At 37.4% G+C, this 24798-nt stretch overlaps 1 protein-coding gene across 2 annotated transcripts in view; it reads left to right on the forward strand.

Annotated features, from left to right (window-relative positions):
• Window positions 1–24798, forward strand: part of ARHGAP32 (Rho GTPase activating protein 32) — a 212551-nt gene that overhangs the window by 98352 nt on the left and 89401 nt on the right. For both annotated transcript variants that reach the window (XM_081123638.1, XM_081123637.1), the window contains exons 3-4: window positions 7778–7869; window positions 8829–8913. In XM_081123638.1, coding sequence (XP_080979764.1) covers window positions 7778–7869; window positions 8829–8913 — 177 coding nt within the window. The remainder of the gene's footprint in view (window positions 1–7777; window positions 7870–8828; window positions 8914–24798) is intronic.

Below are 24798 nucleotides of genomic sequence, written 5' to 3' on the forward strand. Positions count from 1 at the left end.
GCCTCGGTTTGGCTAGTGAGAGGCACTGGTAGAAGATTGGAGGGAGGAGAAGGGGAGGAGACAGGTTATTATTTCCCCCTCTCTTTTCTGCTTTGATTGGCATCTCTGCTGTGGTTCTAACTCCCACCAGATATCTGATAATTTGGCTCAATGATTAGAAAAAAAAAAAAAAAAATCCATTTTATCACTTTAACATGTGTACATCCCATCATAAATGTGTTTTTATTCTTATTCTTTCCTAAATATGGATAGTATGGATACCAAGTTTTGCCCATTAGAGTTACATAGAATATATGATCTCATTTATTTATGACAGTTTCCTATGCATTTGCAAATGGTTGCTGTAAGGTAGGTAATGTGCAGAGGTGGAAAAAGCTAGCTAGCTAGCTTGCTTTCTGCCTTTCTTGGTAAAGCCTTCCTCCTTCATAAAACAAAGCATTGCATATATAGAAAAGGCAGAAAATTGAAAATAAAATAAAAAAGAGACTGTCACCCATAATCCCATTTCATACAGTGGTGAGATTATTTTGGTATATTTCTTTCATGATTTCTTAAAATGCAGAGAGTTTTAAATTTAACATCATATAAACATTTTCTTACATAATTTTTTCCAAATTGTTAGTTTCAAAGACTATTGCTTTGTTAATATGTCTCCCTTTCCGTCATGCCTGGAAATGTGCTTTATAATTATAAACCATATACAGTTTATTTCTCCTTTTATTCCTGTTTAACACAAGCATTCTGCCTTATTATTAAGGTGCTGCAGTTAAAGAGAAAATTGAGTATTTCACATTGTACATTATGGGAAGTGTCGTAGGTTGGCTGATTCACTGGAAGGAGGAAATCTCTGGAAAAGACTAACTGGTGGACATAGTGTAGGGACACCTGTGAAGGGGGATTTAAAAAGCATTTCTGTGAAGAGGGGAAAGAGTTAAGTTTCCCTTAGGAGATAATAGTGAGGGTCTCAGGTTCTGCAGAACGGGATATGGAACAGATTGTAGCATGTACACTGAAGTACACGGTTGCGAGGGCGAAGTTAGAGGTGGCTTTGCACTGAGTCAGCTCTGTGGACTTCCCACCACTTACCTATCTGCCTGCAGAATTTGCACGTAATTCTAGGGCTCGCCTTCTCCAGAGCAGCATCTTCCTGGGGGATGCTTCAGCAGGAGCCTGGGGAGACCACTGAAGTAGGCCCACCCAGATAATTTTCCTATTTTAAGATCAACTGACCTGGAATTTTAATTATATCTGAGCCATCTCTTCCTAGCATTACTCAGGTTAGTGTTCGCATAGCCAGGAGGTGAGGTAGGAATCTTGGCAGGGGTTCTCTTTAGAATTTTCAGAAGAATTCTCTCTGGAATTTTTCCTCCCACGGTGTTACACAGTTTTTCTGTTATTTATACTTCATAATAGAGTTAACATGTGATAACATTAGTTGATGGAAATTACAAATATCCCTGAATTTTTAAAACCACTAATACTTCATAAAACTTGCCTGGAAAGAATTTATATATACAGTGTGTTATAATTGGTGTTAAATGAAAACTCTTAATAAACAAATTTAATGGCTCTCTAATACCCTATAATACAGGATGTGTTTTTGATGTTTCATTAATTAGCAGGATTTGAGTTTGTTTTATATGTTTCACTTTGATGAATATCTTTATTATCTAAAAGCATAAGAGGGTTTTGTTAATTCATATTCTGTGCAGTCATGTTTAGTGTCTTTTGTGCCATATCTTTTCATTCAGACATTTTTAGTCTTTCATATTTTGATAGGAGTAAAACTATTTCTCAGTGTTCTAATTTTTCAAAAATTTGACAGTTTTGGAACTTTTTTTCTTCCATATGTCTAATATATTAGATATAGTAGTTTTTATGATAAAAAAAAAATCAGTTTAACTTAAGTACTGCGACTAAACACTGTGCCAAGTTGCTTCTTCCTCCTTGGTCTCAGGTCCCTCTTTGAGACCTCGCTCAGTTCTGTGATTATATATCAAACATCTCCAGTGCCCTGTTTCTTCCTTAGATAAAAGTCTTAGTATCCACTGGCATTTTGCTCATTCCTGTTAAGATGGACTCTGTAGTCTTTTGGAGAGATAGTCCCACATGTAGATAATACAGGAGTGAGCGTTGTGGTGGGTGGCTGTAGAAGAAGCCAGCTGTGTGGTTGTTACCAGAACTCACGTTACACCACTGAAATCATGTCACAGTTACCCAGTCAGCATTATAGCTTTACTTGGATTTGGGATCAAGAGAATTTAGGCATTTGAAAGATTGTTTAAAGATCTGCACCAGTGGCAGGAATGGTAGAATATTTTTCTGGGTTTAGGGAGGAGGGAAGCAGACAGGATTAAATATTGCCAATTTCTGTTTTTGCAAGTTTTCAATATCAAATTATGTTTTCCTGAAATGGATGAACTGTTCCTTTTGTGGTTTAACAGTGCCAGTTGTGGAGAAACAAAGACTTGCCTTGTTATAGATGCCACGTTTTTTTCAGTCTGCATTAGCTTTTTTACCAGCGAGGATACACTTTTTTTATTTTTAAATCCTCACCCAAGGATATATTTTCCATGGCTTTTCAGAGAGAGTGAAAGGGAGAGACAGGCACAGAGGTTGAGAAACATTGATGTGAGAGAGACACATGGATTGGGTGCCTCCTGCATGAGCCCCGACCGTACTGGGGATCGAGCCTGCAACCGAGGCACATGCCCTTGGTCGGAATCGAACCCGGGACCCTTTGGGCCGAGAGCCGATGCTCTAACCACTGAGAAACCGGCCAGGGTGAGGCTGTGCTTTTGACTTCTATTTAGCTTGTGGTGAACTATAGACCTTAGATCTTGTTACTTGAATTCTTGTCAAACAAAATGTACTCCGTGCCATACTTTTGTGATTGAGTTTTGAATATACATTCAGGGCTTTACTTTTTATTATTTTGGGGGATATCAATTTATTTAAAAAAAATTTTATGTATTTATATAATAAAATAGTAGAATTTTTCCTGTGTAATTTGGTCCATCAATGTCATAGAAGGTTGCAGAGCTTAGATAATTGTGTGTGTTTTTGTACTTTTTAGTGAGTTTATTGGGATGATATTGGTTGATAAAATTATATAGGTTTCAGGTGTGAAATTGTATAAGACATCATCTCTATATTGTATTTTGTGTTCGCCACCCCGAGTCAAGTCTCCTTCCATCCCCATTTATCTCCCCTTTACCCTCTGCTACCTCTCCCCACCCCCTTTCCCTCTGGCCGTCACGATACTGTTGTTGTCTGTGTCTGTGACGTTTCTTTGTGTGTATATTTGTTTGTTTTTGCTCAATCCCTTCACCTTTTCACCCAGCCCCTCAACCCCCTCCCCTCTGACAGCCGTCAGTTTTTAATTTTTATTCTTGATGATAAACATTTGTTTGTCTTTGCAGCCTGTTAAAATAAAATAACTTGGAATTCTGTTTATTAGAGCATTAATATCCTTTTCATTTATCTTCTATGTATAAATTTGATAAATGTTGGAAGAGAAAAAAAAGGGAAAAAAGAAACCTCTTGGCTATTTTTCCCATATTCAAGGGGCATTTTTCAAGCCAGAAAGCTGTAATTCCCTGAGGGTTCTGCTGCCCCCATGCCTTTTACTTAGATCATGATTCGGCTTCTCCTGGGCGAGTGCAGGAGGCAGCGGGGGAAATCCAGGACGCGTGCTGCCGGTCTGTTTATTATTAGTCGTTCTTCAAGTTCTGACCGCTTCCCAATCCACTTGCTCTCGTTGAATTTTTTAGGATTCTCAGGTAGTTACTTGTTTTTATTTTATTTCATTTTGTTTTCTGTTTTTATTATAAACAGTGGAAGAGACTGGAAGCCTCCCATTCTCTTTTTGAAATAAATTTTGCTGGATATAGAATTCTGTGTTGACAGTTGTTTTAAACAGCAATCCAGAGAACTCAGTGCAAGTGTTCTGCTTTTCTCTTTCGTAGTCCTGTGAATATAATATGTGTATATGCTTCCCCCCCGCTTGGCTGCTACTAAGATGTCCTCTTTATCAGGGGTGTGGCTGAATATGGAGTTCACCTTATGTAATTTGTTTCTCTTAAAGATCATAGCGTCTTACGTCTTTTCTGTATGGTTGAACTTTAGTGCTTAAAACGGTTTATACATTTATACATCATTTCTGATTGTCTTAATCTTGTCCTGGTGTCGAAAGTCTTTTGGGTGGTTTTGATGTCTGTGTTAACTAACCATAAAATAAGTTAGAAAACAGTCTTTTTAAAAATAGTCTTTGAAATATGGTTCTTTCTCATTCCTTATCATTTTTCCATTTATAACTATTTTAGGTAAATGTAAACCAGCTTAAATTTCACAAAAATTTCTATTGACATTTTTTTCTGTTGATTTTTAATTGAAGCGTAATACATACACACACTTTCACATATTGTAGTAATGGCTAGATTTATTCATGTTGTTTAATGTTAATAAGTGTCTTTTCTTCAAGCAAAGCATTCCGTTGCATAAATATACCATAATTTATTCAGCCATTCCCATTTTTGTGTATTTGTGTTGTTTCCATTTTCTGGCAATTATAAAAAAGCTCCTATGAACGCTTATGTACATGTCTATTTGTGTAGATATGGAGTATTTTTTGGGTCTATATTTGAGAACGTAGTTGTTTAATTTAGTAGGAATTATCAAACAGTTTTCCAACCGGTTTTTATGATTTTACAGTTCAGTAAGCAATAAATGAGAGTTTTAGTGCTGCATGTTTTTGCCAACTTTGGTATGTTAATTAAAAAAAAAATTAGCTCTTTGGAGAGTGTGCAATATTATCCCATTATGGTTTTATTTTGTATTTCCTTGGTGAGTAATGACATTGAATATCTACAATTATTGGTCATTTGGTATCCTCTTATATGATATACGTGTTTAGAGTTTTTGACATTTAAAAATTGAGTTGGTAGTTTTTATTTTATTATAAGGAGTTTTTTTAAAAAATGACTTGTTTTTAATTTTGATGTAATCAGATTTATTTTTTTTCTTATAAGTAATGCTTTTTTGTTTCCTGTTTAGGGCACTTTTACTTATGTTAGAGTTATTCTTCTGTGTTTCCCTTTAGAAGCATTATTAATACTCACATTGAGTGAATTTCCACTTTGAATGACTTTTTGTGAAGGTTCAAGGTTTATTCCTATTTTGCATACTTTAGAAAACTTCCTCAGTCTTATTTATTGACACAGTACTATTCTTTTGAGTTGCATTGTTATTGGACTTTCTGTTATATTTATTTATTTGTCCATCCTAATTCCAGTCTAGTACCACACTGACTTAAATTACTATTATTTTATAGTAAGTTTTGAAATTAGGAGGTGTACGGACTAGATCTTTCAGGTTCATAATTTTAATAGCAAGCTATTAAATATCTTGATATTTATATGTCAGAAGGATAGGACTAGCTTTAACTTAAAAGATGTTATTTTCTGTGAAAAAATCTAAAAAACAATCTAAGAATAAGTATATATACACAATAATACAGATACTCACTAAAAACATGAAGCTCGATTCAACTCTTTTACCTATTTTATTAGGAAAGAAAGATGATGGAGTAATCCTGTTAGGTGACAAAGTAAAAGGTGGAAGATATTAATGTTTGGGAGGTTGTGAGAACAAAGGCATTCATGTACGGGGTTGGTGGCATTGTAAATTGGATCAGTGTTTCTGGAGGATTACTTGGCAATGTGCATCAAAATAGTGAGGCAGGACAGTAAAAAGCTAGGAAAATTCCTTGACAAATGAAATGGGGAAACTGAGACAGCTGAACGAACTGGCCAGAGCAATTTACAGCCAGGTACAGAAGGCCACCGTGGGCGGGGGGGGGGGGGGGGGGGGGGAGCTGGGTGTGGCTTAGACTGCCTGACCTTTTCTCCCTAGAGATCACATCTAGACCTAAGTTGTATTTCAGCTCCAGGCCCAGAAAAGCAGCAAAACTAGGTGGGCAATGCCAGGACCAGCTGCCCTGATGCAGACCAATCAGTAGAGACCATGACCTTGAAAGGGTACCTGTGGAAAAACTGATGAATGTTCTATTGAGATCTTCCCTCATGACCTCCCCTAAACTCACAGCCTTTAAAAACCCTCAAAAGGAAGGTCCCAGCTCATGCTTCTGCTCCCAGGAGCAAGCCCTCGAGCCTTTCCCCCTTCCTCTCTTTTTCCCTCTCAGGCTGCATATTCTAAACAATAAGGGACTCCATGAGACTTGCAACCAGGGGAGTAATGGGCAGCGGCAGCTCGTCCTCTGGACCTGCCTCCAAGGCCCCTTTTCTCTGACTTCTCAGTGAGCCAAAGTAGCTCCTTCTAGATTCTCTCCTGTTGCTTTTTCTGTTCTAAGCTCTTCTTTGTTTCACTGTCCCCAGCTTTAATAAACGTACTCTCAGAATCACCTGGACTTGTGGAGCCTTTCCTGCACTAAGTCAAGAACCCACACTCTACTTGCCAGCCCCAGGCAGACCCGCTTTGGGCACGGTCCCCATCTGGAAACTGTAGTAATAGTGTTCCCACATGTCCAGCTTTACTAAGTAGAGCTGCAGCTTTCAGATGCACAATCCAGTATTATTAACTTTAGTCACCATAGTGTCCATTACATCCCCATGACTTCTTTATTTTATAACGGGAAGTTTGGACATTTGGCCCATTTTGCCCATTCCCTACTCCCCTGCTCTGTCAACCACCAGTCTCTTCTCTGTGTTTATGAGCTTGTTTTTGTTTTGTATTTTTAGATGTCACATATAAGTGAGATGATATGGTGTTTTTCTTTTTTTATTTATTGATTGTAGAGAGAGAAGAAAGGAGAGAAAAACATTGATTTGTTGTTCCACTTATTTATGCATTCATTGGTTGGTTCATGTATGTACCCTGACCAGGGATCATACTGGAAACCTTGGAGTGTTGGGACGATGCTCTGGCCAACTGAGCTGCCCAGCAAGGGCATGTTTGTCTTTCTTTATCTGACTTATTTTGCTTAGCGTAATGCCCTCAAGGTCCCACCATATTGTCACCAATGGCAAGATTTCTTTTTTTGTGGCTGAGTAGTATTCCATTGCATATATTTACTACATTCTTCTTTGTTGATCTCCTCTTAACTCAATTTAACTGCTCAGCCCATAGGATTCTCCCCAGTTGCATCATGTGGCATTGGCTCTAATAATTAAGGTTATAAATCGTGGATAATATAGCAAAAATGTTTTCGTAGATTTTTGGATTTGCTGTTTATTTTGTTCAGAGCATGAGGAACCCTGCTGTTGAACATGTCACTAGAGTTAAGAAATCACCACATGAAAACTGGCAGATGAAGGGCTGGCTAAATTTGGGAGTATTATCTACATGTCACTTTCCAATGCATGTTGTAATCTCCTAATTACGTTCATATTACCATTTTACTTTTTATTAATCATTGTAACCAAGGTTACTTTATTCCACCAACTCCCTGGTGAGATTTAAGTGTGTGCTGAGACACACAATCGCTGATCTTGAAATTTGAGTATAAGAGCATGAAAATTCTAACAGAAAATTTTTTCTCATACAGTCAAGTTAAATATTTAAGTTAAGTGAATGTTTTTGTCTTATTCTTAATAATTAAAACTCAGTTAAGTTATACTTTTAAGAAGATTATTAAATCAATATGTATTGCTCTTGGTATAGAGTCAACAGAACCATTAAAATTAACTATATTCTGCTTTTTAAAATGTATTCATACTAAACGACAAGTCATACATCTTTTGTTTTTGTTATTTTTAAGGCAAGAGGAGCAGACGTTCCTGAGATTCCTGGAGACCTTAGTCTTAAGACATGTGGCAGTACAGCCAGTATGAAGGTTAAACATGTAAAAAAGTAAGTACAATTTTCCAGTGGCTTTGAAATGAATTCCTATAAATGGAAATCAGTTCTTTAGTTCTCTTAAAGCTTTTATGTAGCTTTCTTATTAAATAAGCTTTTACTGTCCATACATTAAATTATACTGGTGAGCCTTAAGTTATGACTCAACAGTTAGTGGAACAGGTCTGAAGATTATCTCTGGTCTAAAAATACGCTTTCATTTTGTTGTTGCGACTTTATGTCATTGTCTGTTAGGTCGCATTTGTTCAACAGAAACAACCCAAGTATGTCCTTCTTAGTACCTTTAATCCATGTTCTCATTCGTGTAGGAAAGTCGTTTGTTGTTTGAGTTCTGAGAATTGCTGTACCTCAGCTTTGCCCTCAGGAAGGCCCGCAATGGGCACCAGTAGTTCTCTTAAGTGAAGTATCTTAAGGTACCTGTTTCAGTTTTAAACAGAAGAACCGTCCTTTCACCTGGTAGAGGGTTAGATAGTGTGTTTTCGTTGCAAGTGTAGAAAAGACGAGCATAAAAGTGTTCATTCTGCACCCAGACCCCCCGCCCCAGGACTGATGGGCTGCGACAACATGCACAGGTAAAACCTGCTTTGTGCTTTGTGGTGGGGATGCTGCCTCTGGTTAGAAGCTGGCTCTTCTCGGTTCCATATCACTCACTGAAAGCACAGATTTTCTATGGGCATTAACTTGGGTCACAGTTAGGAGAGTATAGTGATGCTCTTTAATTTTGTTTGTTTGTTTTTTGTTTTTGTTTTTTGACCTGTGCACTAAATGTAATTTTCATTTGATTCAGTGTAATTCTGAAAAGGTTTGTGTGGGTATATGTGTGCTCATGCGCATGTGCTTATTAAATAGTTTGCTTGCATGAGCTCCTAAACCCATTTTATTTTCTCCTTAGGCTTAGTAATCTTCGCTGTTTTAGTGTCTTGCGTCTCACTTACTTATTTCATGTTCTTCAGGTTACCCTTCACTAAAGGTCACTTTCCGAAGATGGCTGAATGTGCACATTTCCATTATGAGAACGTTGAGTTTGGCAGCATACAGGTACATTTGCAATAGTTCCCGCATGCTGATTTAAGATGATATCTCCATCTCCATCTCCATCTCCCTATACTCATATCCATAGATCTGGCTGGTGGCACCTAAAAGTATTTTTTCCTACTGATGTCTTATTTGGTTGATGTGAAAACTCTTATTTTCTTATATTTACTAATATTTGATATCTGATGACTCCTAATTCAGTTGGAAATAATAATTGAATCAATGTAAATCTCAACATTCCTATCAAATTCCTAGACAGTGTTTGCCACTGTTTTATAGCCTGAGTTATTCTAGTTGTTACCTGATTCTTGTGTTGGGTCATAGTAGTGATGAATCAGAGTTGGGCAAAGTGGAGTAGGGGTTGGGGAAGAAGCGCTAATGGAGTTTTCCCCCCCAGTATTTTTGCTGTGATGTGTATCGTGCATATAAATATACTGGGGTGAGCAAAAGTAGATTTAAAAACAACTCTGTGTCAGAGTGTGCTTGAGTATAGCAAGTAGAATACAAGAATGTGTGACTAACGAAAGCCGGCAATTTGAGCACTTGTGAGATTGTACCTAAGTGCACTGTGCTGTTGTGACATTCTTTTGAGTCAATAAAGCTATTGTAATGATCATAATCTACATGTCTTTTTCCATATGAACAACTGGAAACCTACTTTTGCCCACCCTGTGTGTGTGTAACATATACATGTACACATATACATTATATACATATATATGTACATTTGAAAGCCCAGGTTAAGAGTGAGAAATTTTCTGTGTTGCATTTGCTTTCCCTACCCCAGAGGTTACTTATACCATGACTTATTTTCATTACCTTACATGTTTTATGGTTTTACTATCCGTATGCATCCCTAATTAATGTGGTGTTTAGGTTTACCTGTTTTTGAGCTTTATGTAATTGGAAGTATTTAATGCGTTCAGCAGATATTTACTGAGCAAGTACTGGATACCAGGCACTGTTTTGGGTGCTTTGGCTACAGCAACAAAAGTCAAAGACCCATTCTTAGAGAGCATAGAGGGTGGCCAAGAAGATAAGAGCTGTGGTTAAAAAAAAAGAAGACTAGGAGAAGGATCAGGGGTACTGGTGGTAACTTGAAATATCAAAGCAGGGTATGCTTAATTATTGAATGTGTTCTTTCTTGCTTCTTTCATTTAACGTGGAATTCATCGCTGTGGATGTATGTAGTTATAGTTTGTCCAGTTCGCTGCTGTATATTAAACCTTGTTGACTGGTCATCTGTGTACACGTGTTTCTGTCTCTGAATGTTGCTGAACGGTCACGAGATAACTTGTGTCTGCACTTCCGTTAATTTAAGTAATTTTAAACACCTTGCTGACCAAAGTAGCCGGCCACACGGGTGAGTTCTGGCCTGAAGTAGCTGGTCAGCAAGGTGTTAATTCAGAGCATGCATATGTCATACGTAATTTCTTTTTTTTGTTTGAAATTTGGGTTGTTGCCAGTTTTGGAGTATTTTAAATACCTCTCTGTGAACATCATTGTACACAAGTCCTGGTGCACATCTGCAGGTTTCTCAGGGTATATAGTGTAGCTGGGAGTGGGATTTCAGGGTTATAGTGTTCCCACATGTCCAGCTTTACTAAGTAAAGCTAAACTACTTTTTAGAGTGATTTACAAATTTATATTCCCACAAGCTGAAGATGAGGGTGGTGGTTTTACATCCTTGCCCACTCTTATTGCTTGACACTTGCTATTTCACCAGTCTAATGGGGATGTAAATCTCATTATATTTTAGTTTTCAGTCCCCTAATTTCTAATGCAGTTGAGAATCTTTTCAAATGTTACTTAGAGTTGAGATTCCTAATTTTAAAATTCTAGATCGAGTCTTTTGCTCATGTTGTATAGATTTGTTTGTATTTTTCTTATTTATTCATGGGAATGCTTTCCATGTTTTGGATGTTAGTCCTTTCATGTTGCATCTAGTTCTTTATTGTTTTTGTATGTGAACTAAAAACACCTCCCATATTGTAGCTTTTTTTTTTCTTTTTAAAAAAACTCTCTTTTATGCTGCTTTCAGTGTGTAGGTATTGTTTATTTTATGTAATTGTATGTATGGATAGACCTTCTGGCTTGTAGTTTTTCTGTCATATTTAAGATGTTCTTCTGTGCTTTAATGTTATGAAGATATTGTCCTATACATTTTTCTAATAATTTCATAATTTGACTTTAACATTCAGGTTACCTGGAATTAATATTTATGTACAGTGTGAAAGGAGCGATGTCAAAATTTTTGAACCTCTAGTGTAATAACCAGTTACATCTTTATACACTGTATGCCCCAAAACATAAACTATAATTCTTTAAAATTTATTAGTCTCTTAAATTATGTAGAAAACAAAATGTGGAGTCACAAACTGAAGTTGCAATACTAGCTTTTAGACTTGCAGTTTTAACAAAATATATGTATGTCTCTTAAATCATGTAGAAAACAAAAAGTGTAGTTATGAACAGTTGTTACAATATTAGCTTTTACAATTGCCCATGTATTTACCTCCGCTGAGGTCTTACTTCTTCATATGGCTCCTAGTTACTGTCAAGTGTTTTTTTCATTTCAATCTTCAGGACTCCTTTTAGCATTTCTTGCAGAGTAGGTCTAATGATAATAAATTTCTTCAGCTTTTGTTATTTAGGAATGTGTTAATTTAGCTCTAACTTTTGAAGACAGTTTTGCTGGATATAGTATTCTTGGTTGACAATTTTTATTCTTTTAGCAGTTTGAATAAATTGGCCAACTGCCGCCTCACCTCCAAAGTTTTTGATAAGAAATCTTATTATCTTATTGAGGATCCATCACATGTAACTAGTTGCTTCTCTCTTGCTGCTTTTAAGATTCTCTTTGTGTTTGGCATTTGAAAGTTTGATTATATTTCTGGTATGGGTTGCTTTGAGTTCATCTTACTTGGAGTTCATTGAGCTTCTTGGATGTTTATATTCATGTGTTTAATCACATTTGGGAAGTTTTTAGCCATAATTTCTTCAAACATTCTCTCTGCCCCTTTTCTCTTTGCTGATGGAATTCTACTATACATTCAGCCTTGGAAATTGCTTTTCTACTTGCCATAATGTATTTAATCAGTTCCCTATTGGTGTATATTCCTGGTTTTATTGCTGTAAATATATCCATTAAATAAAATCCTTTAAGTTGATTCATTGGATCAAAAGGTACGTACATTTAAAATGTTGCCAGTTGTTGCTAAGTTTATTTTTCAAATATATTATTCTATTGAATTTCACTATCTGTGCTCTGATATTTATCAGTATTTTATTCCTTTTTATGGCTGAATAATATTCTATTGTGTGGCTCTACCACATATTGTAGATCATTCTTTAGTTCATGGTCATTTGAGTTTTTTCTAGTTTTTGGCCGTTAAGAATAATGCTTGGGTTTTTTTGGTGAAAATACATTTTCAAGTGTCTTGATATATATATCTTTTTTATTATAGCCACCCTAGTGGGTGTCACTAGATGGATATGTGCTTGTTACCCACTTATATATCTTCTTTGGAGAAATGTCTATTCAAGTCCGTATTTTAATTGAGTTGCTTGTCTTTTTGATTGAGTTGTAAGAGTTCTTTATATTATTCCAAGTACTAGACCCTTATCAGAATCTATATAATTTGCAAATATTTTCTTATATTCTGTGGGTTCTTTTCACTCTCTTTATAGTGACCTTTGAAGCACAAAAGTTTGTCATTCTGATGATCTAATTCATCTATTTTTTTCCTTTGGTTGATGGCTTTTGCTTTTGTTGCCATATCTAAGAAACCATTGCCTATCCCAAGATCATGAAGATTTACTCCTGTGGTTACTTTTAAGAGTTTTATAGTTTTAGCACTTACATTGATGTCTTTGATCCATTTTGAATTAATTTATGAATATAGTGTGATGTAAGGGTCCAGATTCATTCTTTTGGATGTGAATATCCAGTTTTCTCAGCACCATTGGTTGGAAAGACTATTCTTTTCCCTTTGAATGGTCCTGGCACTCTTGTTGAAAAATCTGTTGAGCATTGATGTATGAGTTTATTTCTTGACTCTGACTTCTGTCCCTTTTGACTGTATGTGTTCTTTGCCAGTAGTGCACTGTTTTGATTACTGTACCTTTATAATGTGCTGTGAAATTGAGAATTATGGGTCTTTCAATTTTGTTCATCTGTTTCAAGGTCTGGCTATATAGGTCCCTTGCCTTTCCATGTGAATGTCAGGGTCAGCTTGTCTATTTTTGTAAACAAGGCAGTTGAAACTTTTATAGGAATTATGTTGATTTTGTAATTCAATTCACAGAATATTGCCATCTTAAAAATACTGTCTTCCAGTCCTTGGACAGGGAATGTCTTTCCACGTTCTTTAATTTTTTTCAGCAGTGTTTTGTAGTTTTCAGCATACAAGTGTTGGTACTTTAAGTTTATATCTAAGTATTTTATTTCTTTTCATGGCGTTGTAAACATTGTATATTTTTATGTCACTTACCATTTTCCACTTTAATTGACTTTTATTTATTCTTTAAAATTGCTAAGCAGTTATAAACTTTTAGTGTGGGTATGTCTCACTTTTTACTTCTGCAGAAATCAGCAGTCTTTCAGTAGTAGGTACCCAGTAATACTCTCTAATGGACAATATACCTTGATGTTTCTTGTTAGATACATTGGGGAGTTACTCATTTAACAAACATTTACTGTGTATTGGCTGTGTTCCAGGCAGCATACTATATATTGAAAACATGAAAGAAATAAGAACACATCATTCTTTCCTTTGAGATGTTTATACTTATATGGGACAGACTTAAATCTAAGAGGATAATTAGAACATAACATTATACATATTAGAATCAAGATATGTTAGCTTGAGGTTAATTTCATGTCTTCATTCATTCCTGTATACATGTATATTCATGCTCTGTAGAAGGGATGACATTCAATTATTATTTTAAAGGAGAGTAGTAGGAGTTCCCTGAGTAGAAATGAGGGCAAAGACTCATTTCAGCATGAACAAAGACAAGTCTCAAAAGGCCATGAATTTATCACATCATTATTTATAGTAAAAAATTAGAAATAACCTAAATGTTCAAAAGTAGGAATGGGTTGATAAATTATGCACTATTCACACAGGGAAGTCCTATGCAGTCACTAAAAATCGTGTAGAGTATTTATGGAAGTGGAAGCAGCGTTCATGTTATATTGATAAATTAAAAAGAGCTCCAAGAAAGTAAGATACTGTTTCTGTAAAAAAAAAGACTGTATGTAAGTATAAAAATACTTGGAAGAGCTTGTAGGAAAAAGATAATAGTTATAATTTTGGAAGGAATACCTTTACTAGATAGTCAGAAAAAATGACTGACTTGTTTGAAGGTTAGAGTACAGGAGTGCGATATTTTTTCATACATGGTTTGGAAAACAGAATTTTTCTCCCCGTTCTGAAGGACAGAGTAGTTCTTAAATCATATATTCCACCTTTGCTAGCAGAATAGGCACTGAGCATCCTTGAGTATTCCTTTGTTTCTAATTTACCGCTTACCTGATGAAATAATTCCCAGGCCTGTGGTGAATTGGCAACACATACGCCTTAGATCGCACAGATGTGTTTCAATCCCATATCAGCTCCTTTCCAGCACACTTTAGCCAAATTACCTGGCTTATCTGTTCAAATCTCAGCTCCGTGTCTTTGTGGGGGAGCAGCGATTCTGGTGTATGCCGTGGAATGGGCGGCGCCAGCTGGTGGTGTGTTCTCATCGCGCCACGCTCTCGACCGCTAGAGAGTCAGGTCACCCTGGTCTTGCTTTCCGTATTTTCATACTGAGAGGGGGGTGCAGCTCCTGGATGCACGCGAACACTAGACGACAGCTAATGTTCCTTCTCGCCAAGATGTTGTAGATGTGCTGTGAGGTGTGATGCAGATGACCTGGATATGACAAGGTGAAGAGGAGAGAGAATGTAATAGAGCCAGGAGCAGCTGGACCATGTCGTGGTCCTATTTTAGTCCACTTTGGTAGAGCACGAATAAACTGTCTTTAAAAATTAGTGCAAAGAATTACTCTGGCCATAGAAATAGATTGTTGAAACACCTTTATATTTCTGGGGCACGCTCTACCAGGTTAAATATTTTAAAAATAAATTCATTTTTTTACTATCTTAAGACATTGTGATTTTATGTCTGTGTTCCTCAGCGATGTTGACCTTCACACTGTACTTGTCCACTGGCCTGAGTTAGGGGGAATTTTACTGACCTGCCCCCTTTTAAAAATAAATTCCCTGGAGTAGTTTGTAGAAATGGGAATTGCCTATTTTTTGAAGGTTTTGTAGAATTTTCTTTTTAAAACCTTTTGGGCCTGGTTCCCACTTGAGGGCTTAATCTTTAATTACCAGTTCAACTTATGATTATTAGTCTAGTCAAGTTCTTTTCTGTCTCTTTAGGTCAGTTTTTATCATTTATATTTTCTTAGAAAAGTGTCCATTTAACATAGGTTTTAAAATTTATTGTGATCAGTTGTATACAATATATTCTTAAAATCTGGTGTTTTTTAGAAAGCAGCTTGTGATCTTATTGATCAGCTTGAGCCTGCCTGCCTTCCTCCTTCCTGCCTTCCTTTCTCCCCCGTCTCCCTCCTCCTGCCTTCCTTCTCATACTATTAATTTTTAACCATAATATTTTTTATTCTACTTTTTTGGTGTTTGTTATTTTGTGTTTTTTTAATTCAAAGTTTAGTTCTTTTATTTTCTTTCATTCCTGAATAAGAGTTGTGAGTAACAAACACATACCTACCTGCTGGTCTAAAACTAGCTTTATCATCAATCAACTTTGTCAAATATTAATATTATTCTATACAGGCTTTAGAAAGTTTGCGTAATCCCACTTCCTGTTACACCACTTCCTTTTACAAAAGACCTACATTAGTACCTGTACAGAATTAGTCCCTAACTGAAAGAAACCCGGAGAGGATTTTCACTTTTATAAGAAAAGGTGAGAGGTGAAAAGTGAAAATAGCATTCAGCCTTCGTTTTGCATCAGCTGCTATAGAAGCAGCGACACCCACAGCAGTGAGAGGGGCCCTCCCGAGCTCCTTTCCTGGGAACCACACTCAGCTTCTCAGCATCAAACAGCAGAGCTTTGAACGGTGCCTGTGAGCACCTGGGCTTTATCTGATTTATTTTGTGCATCTATAAGCAAGATGTGTCCTAAGGTATCTGAAAAGCCTGGGAGAGAGAGCTCATAAGGGTATTATGCTTAGTGTAAAACTGGACGTAATAAAGCGTTTCAGTTGTGGTAATTGAAAAATTAAAAATTATTTTTAAAAACAATAACTGAAAATGAATAAAATATCAATAGTACCTACAGAATTGATTTCTCTAAAGAAAAGATAAGCATATATTATATTAGTATAATATATATTATGTTATATTAACATTGTTAGTTTCACTATACAAACATAGTGATTAGACATTTATGTAACTTACAAAGTCATCACCCAGTAAGTCCAGTACCCATGTGACACTGTACATAGTTATTACAATATTGTGTTATCTTTTTTTAAAATAAATATGTGGGCTCTTTCTTTTTTTTTAATTGATTTTTGAGAGGGAAGAAGGGAGAGAGAAATATCGATGTGAGAGAGAAACATTGATCGGTTGCTCCTGTACACGCCCCCCAATGGGGATCGAACCTGCAGCCAAGGCATGTGCCCCAACCAGGAATTAAACCCAAGACCTTCCAGTTCATGGGCAATGCTCCAACCAGCCGAGCCACACCGGCAGGGCTGTGTTACTGTTTTTAATAAGTGCATTTAAATGTGGAAATTTTCCCCCTGAATAGTATTTTGAACAAAGTCTATAGGTTTTGAGAGATAATGTTGTATTATGTTTTTCTTAGAGAAATTGAAACCTTAGAGCAAAAAAAACCACCCAGAAATAATTCCTAGAAAGGACTTCTTGTTTTAAGTAAAACCACAAATAGTTTTAGATTTTGTAAATTTATTATCTTTATTGCACTTCTCTCTGTTGTGTCATCTCCATTGTTCAAAAACAAGGATTTATTCAAATTAAAACAAATCTCTTGCAACATGCAAAGATATAATCAGTTCATTCCGTTCTATCCACCTGAGGCGGTACACGTCCTGCTCTGCTTTAGGTGGTACTGCCATCTAGTGTGTTAATCGCTAAAATATTTGTGTGGTTTGCATTTTGTATTATCATTTTCTCATCTGAAGCTGCAAATTAATGATTCTTTTTATTTGATTTCATAGAAAGCATGAAGGTAAATTAACCTGAATGCAAGAGGTCGGGTTTAACTGAAATAAGGGATAGGAAAAGTATGAATTTAACACCTATTCCTTGAGCATTCTCTGCTAAAGTTACTGTGCAGGGGCCTCGGAAATGCGCCTGGTGCTTTCTGTAATCAGGTGCAACTCTTGCCTTGATGCTGAGAAATGTGGAAAGAGGTTGTAATGTTTGACCTGAGTGTAGTAATGTTGAGGAATAATAATATGAAACAAAAATCCTGATTTCATTTTAAGTGAAGTTACCAGAATTATAATAAACAAATACAAGCCGATATTTATTGAATGCTTCTGTGAGCCAGATATTACACTAAGTGCATTTTGTATATTGTCCGATTGAGTCTTCACAACCATTTCAGATGAGGAAATTGAGGTAAAAAGAGTTTAAGAACTCACCTAAGATTGCAGCTGGTAACTGATGGGGTCTGTTTGAATCAAGGCCACGGAGCCATTCTGCACATCCCTTTCTAGTGCTAGGAAAGAACTAACTGACAAAACTACTGTTTTTAACAAGAAGAAATAAACCAGTTTTGAAATGTCCTACATCTTTTCACATGTAGTTAAATGTGAAAGAATATGATGTATAATAGTGCAGTGTAACCTGTGCGATCTGAAATGAATTCCTTAACTTCTCTGGTCCGTTGAAGTTTAAAGAAAAATGTATCAGCAATAAGTTTTGGTACATGTGTCTGAGACTTCCGGTCATTAATAAAAATGAATTAAACCAATGGAAAGGTTATTTCTTTCATCCTGTTAATGCTACTTTCAGTTTTGAGAGTAACTTGTAGATATTTCCAGTTTAAAAATATTTTATAGGGAAGTACATATGTGTAAAACCATTTGAAACAGAAGCCTTGGTAATTTTCTATTCTCACCCCTACCAAGAAGTTAAGTTTTCCTCAAACAAAAACAAGTGAAAATTTTAGCCCCACTTTTTTTCACATTCTGTAGTAATAATACTGGCTCTTACGCCAGTAAATTATTGTTGCTTGAGGGGAGGATTTGCAATGAAAAACTCACGCAGAAAGTTAATTGTGGCTGCTGTCCTCCAAGTATCTCATTTGAGTTTGTTCAGTCTAAGAGTTAGGTGTGTAAAATTGGTTGAACAATGAAAAAATATATCATATATTACATTACACATGTAATTTACTTCCAAGAATTTGACTAAGTATGTTCCTAAAAAATACTGTTGAGTCGAAACTGTTGGGTCTGACATGTTACTCTTCTTATAAGCTAACAAGTCAGCTTGCTACAGTTATAGACACACGCGCACATGAGTCTGTAGGTCAGAAACCAGGCCTTTTACTTGTAGAGTACCTTGTGTTGGCTCCCTGTGTGCCTGCTCTTCATGGGGTGATGGCATTGAGAACAAGATATACCTTAGGTGTGATATTGTTCCACAAGAGACAAACTCTGAAATTAGGGAGCTTGGAGCTCAGATAGGATAGCTGGCACTTTGTCTATTTGCCTCTCTGGATATGGAGAGAGAGACCTTTGCTCTGGACTATAAACAGATCCTGTGGTGCAGTGGAGAGAAGGAAAGGCCTCTACTTCATAAACACCCTGGGAAGTAGACATATGGTTCCGGGGAGAGAGAACACTTCTTTCTCACTAGAGGGCTCTATTTTCAGGGTTGCTTTCCAGTCATCCTCTAACCCAGGTACCAAAGCTGTGTGCTCAGGAAGTCCTGACCATTCAGAGATGTGAATGTGTCCGTGAGGCCTTGCTTCCTGACAGGTGTGTGTTCTGGAGTGAGCATCTGTCAGGCGGGAGATGTGATTCTGCTGGTGTGCCATTCAGTCTCCTTTCCCATGTATTCTTTGTGCTGTGGGCATCTCACTGAGCTGAGGGTGAGTCTAATGTCTGGAGATGAGCAAACCAGGTACTTAACCTGGTCCTCAACATAGGAAACAGTGCTCTGTTCCTAGTTTGGAAGGAAAATGGACACTTAGGCTTATTAAGATGCGTGTTGGCCTCTAGCTTTTTCCAAAGAAATTTAAAGTGCAGTTTTTTCTTATTGATTTTTGCCTTATGTGCTGAAATTAGAACTTCGTTCACTTATTACTCACCTAAGATGTAACTCTGATATAGAATCATTCTTCCACTTGGCATTCTCAGGAGTTTTAAAGTAGTATTTTCACTGTTATGTATTAGGATTTTTACAGTGGGCCTGAGAAGACCACATAATATTACAAAACAAATTATTTTCATGTTTCCACTCCTACAGAGGTGAAGTTTACAAACTCCAGAGGTATGTCACAGTGAAATTGCAACTGTGCTAGAACTAAATAAAAGACAGATAAAAGAAGAGAATTCTCTGTGCCCCACTTGCAATCTGTTGATTAGTCTTTGATGAATGGTTTTTTATGTGGGTGGGGTGATGTATTTTTACCCTGATTTGCACAACTGATTTCCATGCTCCATGTAGAAAAAGGACTTTTTTGAATATTTGAAGGCTTTCTGATCGAGTTTTATTTTTAAAGAGCCTAACAACACTAATTGCAGATTGGTTACCATGGTGATAGAAAAGTGAATTCAATATAGGAAAAATAACTCCAAAAATAGATTTGTAAGGAATCTAGAAGTACAGGACTTGGGAATTCTGTTTTCCCTTCTTTATAGACAAAGCACTGAGATAGTGTTAAGTTGAATGAAGTATAAAGAACTTAAATCAAGTATTAATTATATAAGGGAATTATGTCCATGGTGGCTCTGTCTTGTCAGTCATTTCTGTTGACCTTTTTACTTCTGTCTGGAGTATATTTGTTGAGGAACTCCTTATGACTCGTTAAGTTTTATGGAAGCCAGCACACAATCACAACAACATTTAAGCACAGGACCATTAGTCTATATTTTTAATAAATGTACCAATTAAAAAAAAAGAAAACAATAGAGAAAGTTAGAAATTTAACAAAGAAACAAAAACCATAATAAAATAAATCGTAGAGCTAAAGAACATAATGACTACCCTGAAAATACAATTGAGAGTTTCAACAGTAGACTTGCCCTGGCTGGTGTGGCTCAGTTGGTTGGAGCGTCATCACATACATCAAAAGGTGGTGGGTTCGATTCCCTGTCAGGGCGCATAGCCAGTTGCAGGTTTGATCCCTGTGCAGGAGGCAGCTGATCGATTCTTTTCTCCCTCCATCCCTTCTTCCCTCTCTCTAAAATCAATTTTTTAAAAATTAAAAAACCACACACAACATAGTAGACTCACTCAAATAACAGAAAGAATCAAGGAACTCAAAAGACAGGTCTTTTGAAATTATCCAGTCAGAGGAGCAAAAGAAAAATGAATGAAAAAGAGTGAAGAAAGACTACAGAACATAGGGATATCAATAAATGACAGAACAAACATTATTGGAGACCCAGGAAAATGAGAGAGAGAAAAGGGGGCAGAGAATCTATGTAAAGAAAAAATGTCTGAAAACATCCCAAATTTAAAAAATATGGATATCCAAATATCCCCAAGCATATGCAGACCAAAGAGGACTTCACCATGACACATTATAACCAAACTTTAAAAATCAAACAAAAAGAACTTTGAAAGCAGCAAGAGAAAAGACTTCAACCAAAGTGGAACCCCATAAGGCCATCAGCAGATTTCTCAGTAGAAACTTCATAGGCAAAGAGAGAGTGAGACGATGATGTGTTCAAAATACTGAAAGAGAAAAAAACCGTGAACCAAGAAGAACCAAGAATACAATACCTGGCAAAACTGCCTGTCAAAGGAGAAGAAGAAATAAAGACACTCTGTAACAAATAAAAGCCGAGGAGAGCTCTTCAAACTGAAGTAAAAAGGTACTAACAAGGAAAAACATACAAATGAATAAAACTCAGTAGTAAAGGTGAATATATAGTCAAATTCAGAATACTCTAGTAATGTGATAGTGGTATGTAAAACACTGTAGCCTCTACTGTAGAAGTTAAAAAATAAACATAATAACTGCAGTAGCAACAATTTAAAAATAGATACACAATATAAAAGATGTAATCTGTCATATCAATAACCTAAAATGTGAGAGAGGAAAAAAGTGTAGATTTTCTATTCAGCTGAATTTAAGTTGTTACCAGCTTAAAATAGGATGTTACAACTGTAAGGTATTTTATGTAAGCCTCATAGTAATCATAAAGGAAGAACCTGCAGAAGACACAAGAGAAAAAGAAATGAGTCAAAGCATAATGCCACAAATAGTTGTTAGATCACCAAGGAAGACAGCCAGCGAGGAGGAAGGTAACAAAGTAACGAAAAACCAAATAGAAAACAACCGACTGAAAGGCACTAGTAAGTCCTGACCTACAATAATTACTTTAAATGTAAATGACTTAAATTCCCAAGTCAAAAATCAGAGTGACTGAATGGATGAAAAACAAGATTCAACAATAAGTTGTCTAAAAGAGAATCATTTTAGCTTTAAGGACATGCAAAGGGTGAAAGTGAAGGGAAAGGGATAGACATTCCATGCAAATGAAAACCAAAAGATTGGAGGGATGATTGTACTTACATTACATAAAGTAGACTTTCAGTCAAAAACTGTCACAACAGACAAACGAGGTTACTATATAAAGACATAAGGGTCGCTTCATTAAGAAGATATACAAATAGTAAATATGTGTGCTCCCAACATCGGACGCCTAAATATATAAAGCAGATATTAACATAAATGAAAGAAGAGATAAACAGCAACACAATAATAGTGAGGGGCTTTTAATACCCCACTCTCAACAATGAGTAGATCATCCAGACAGAAAATCAACAAGGAAACATTGGACTTGAACTATACTATAGGTCAGCGATTTTCAACCTGTTTCATCTCATGGCACACATTTATTAAAAATATAAGACTAATGATCCTGTGCTTAAATGTTGTTATGATTGTGTGCTGGCTTCCATAAAACATAACTAATCATAAGGAGCTTCTCAACAAATATACTCTGGACAGAAGTGAAAAAGGTCAACAGAAATCACTGACAAGGCAGGGCCACTGCAGACGTAATTCCCTGATATAATTAATAGTTGCTAGAAAATGGAGTTTGATGTTGTTTACAATTACACCAGCATTCATGGAGAATGAATATCACAGGCATAAGAAATGTCTTTTCTTACTTCCCAAATAGTTTTCTACTTTAGCTATTACCAGAACCCAACTTGTTCTTACTGTCCATTGAGTCAGAGTCTCTTCCATCTTTCTGGGCCTATTCATTTGCAGATTCATTTGCAGAGTAGAAACTGTAGCCAGGTTCTTCATATCATGCATTCCCACGCGATGTCCAATCTTTATATGCTGCCCAATTTCTTTAAGATGAAAGGAGTGACTTGCATCAGGGCCACATAGGTGAGGAAGTTCCATATGGAGGAGATACCATCCTCATGCGTCTTCAGTTTCATCTTCTCAGGGTCCAGCTTTCATGAGAGGCCCTCGATATGGAACATTGTGGCTCTGTCTCATTGGCTTCCAGCTAATTCACTCTGCTTTTCTGTGTATTGTTTTCTTAATTTCCTTTAGTTGTCCATGTTTTCTTGTATTTCATTTGACTTCTTTAAGATGATTATTCTGAATTCTTTGTCAGCTCATCAAGCTCCATGTTTTAGGATTTGTTATTTTTGGTGGTGTATTGTTTCCCTGATTTGTCATTATCTTTGTGTGCTTGCATTAGTGTCTGCACATTTGCAGAAGTGGCCATCTCTTCCCAGTCTTTATAGGTTTGTTTTGGTAGGGAAAGACTTTCACCAGTTAGCCCAGCTTGTGGTTTGAGTGGGCCTCTTGGTAGTGTCTGTGGAAAGGTGGTGGCGCTTGCTGCTGGGGTCTTTGGTGGATGGGGCTGCTGTCCATTGACTGAGGTCAGGTGGGGTTGCTGGCTGGACTTCACTATCAGGCAGGACCACCTGTTGGGCTCTGTGATTGGGCAGTGCTGCACGCTGGGCTCGTAATCATCACCGGTCAGTGTGGATGCAGTCTGTCCTACTGGATGGGCTGGTGCCTCTGACTGAGTTGGGTTCAGGCAGGCTGGGCTCCACGATTTGGTGAGGCTGAAGGCTGTTCTGTGCGTTCAGGTGGGGTTCCAAGTTGGCTTTGTGGTGGTGGGCTGGCGCCCGTAGGTCTTGCCATTCATCAGTGCGGGGTGACTTGCTGGCTGGATTCCCGGGTTGGGCAGGGCTGCAAGCAGTGCCTTGCAGTTGGGTGTGGCTGTCGTTTGGACTCCACAATGGGTTAGGGTCGCTGACTGTGCTCCCTGGTTGGCTGGCCTGCTCACCGGGACTGCAGCGGGGCGAACTGATGATCGTGCCCCTGGCCGCACGTGGGCGGGTAGACTTGTTGGCTGGGTTCTCTTGTTGGGCAATGTCACCAGCAGGAACATGGTGCCACCTCCAAAATCCATTCACTCGTTGCTCTGTGCCCTGTCCCCCTTCTTTGCTACTAGGTGACTTAAGGGGGCTTATCTCTGCCATTGCCACAGTGTTCCCTGAGGCAAGACGGAGATGTTTGCCTCCAAACGCTGGAGAAGCTGGATATCCATCCTGGGCTTTTATTTTTTACCTATTGGAGGAACCAGTGCGATTTCTCTCAGCTTTTCTGTGCCACCAAAACCCTTCAGTTGTTGATCCCGAGTGCTTCAGAGGGATCTGTCAGTTCCGCTTTCTCGCTGTTGCCCACCCACAGCGGTCCGCTGCCGGGCCTGGGGAGGCTGCATACACCTCCTGGGCTTGTCCCTCTCGCTTCTGCTTGCCCCCAGTCTTTGGTAGACTCACTTGATACACTTGGTGAATACCTGTGGGCGGGTGTGGACTCTGTTACAAGTTGTTCCTGGAATTTTAGTTTATCGCTGCGGTGCGCGTGGTCATTCGGGGTTTGGCCCCGACCCGTCTGAGACAGATTCTTTTTTTTTTTTTAAATATATCTTTATTGATTTCAGAGAGAGGAAAGGAGAGGGAGAGAGAAAGATAGAAACATCAATGATGAGAGAGTCACTGATCGAGCCCACAACCCGGGCATGTGCCCTGACCAGGAATCGAACCCCCATCACCTGGATCCTAGGTCGACGCTCAACTGCTGAGCCACGCCCAGCCGGGCTGAGACAGATTCTTGAACCTCCTGTGTCTTTTTCAGGCACCCAAACATCCATAACCCCTTTTGTCTCATGAATGTTTTGTCACTTTCTGCAGCTTAATTCATTTAGGTTTCATTTCACCCTGATTTATTTATTTATTTATTTATTTTTTATTATTTTTTAAACTATGATTTTGTAGTTAATCTGGCTTATTTTGGCTAGTGTGAGAGTGATTGTTACCTCTTGTAAACTTCTTTTACTTAATACCAGGAGGGATTTTTTAAAAAATCCTTCCTGTGATACTGCTTTAAAAAACAGGATATAGCTTCATCAACCTTATATTTCTTATAAAATTAACTGTAATGATAGGTAACGTTTGTTAAATACCCTCAGAGTGCCAGTCAGGTACCTCAGTGAACACTTTAAATGCATTATCTCGTTTAACACTCTATAACCTGAGAATAGTTATTATGATATCATCTCCATTTTCCAGATGAGAGATTAAGTAGGAAGGTCAATATTACACAACCAGTTAGTGACGCTTTT

The sequence above is a fragment of the Miniopterus schreibersii genome (assembly GCF_964146895.1).
Source record: "Miniopterus schreibersii genome assembly, chromosome: 20".
Classification (NCBI taxonomy): Eukaryota; Metazoa; Chordata; class Mammalia; order Chiroptera; family Miniopteridae; genus Miniopterus; species Miniopterus schreibersii.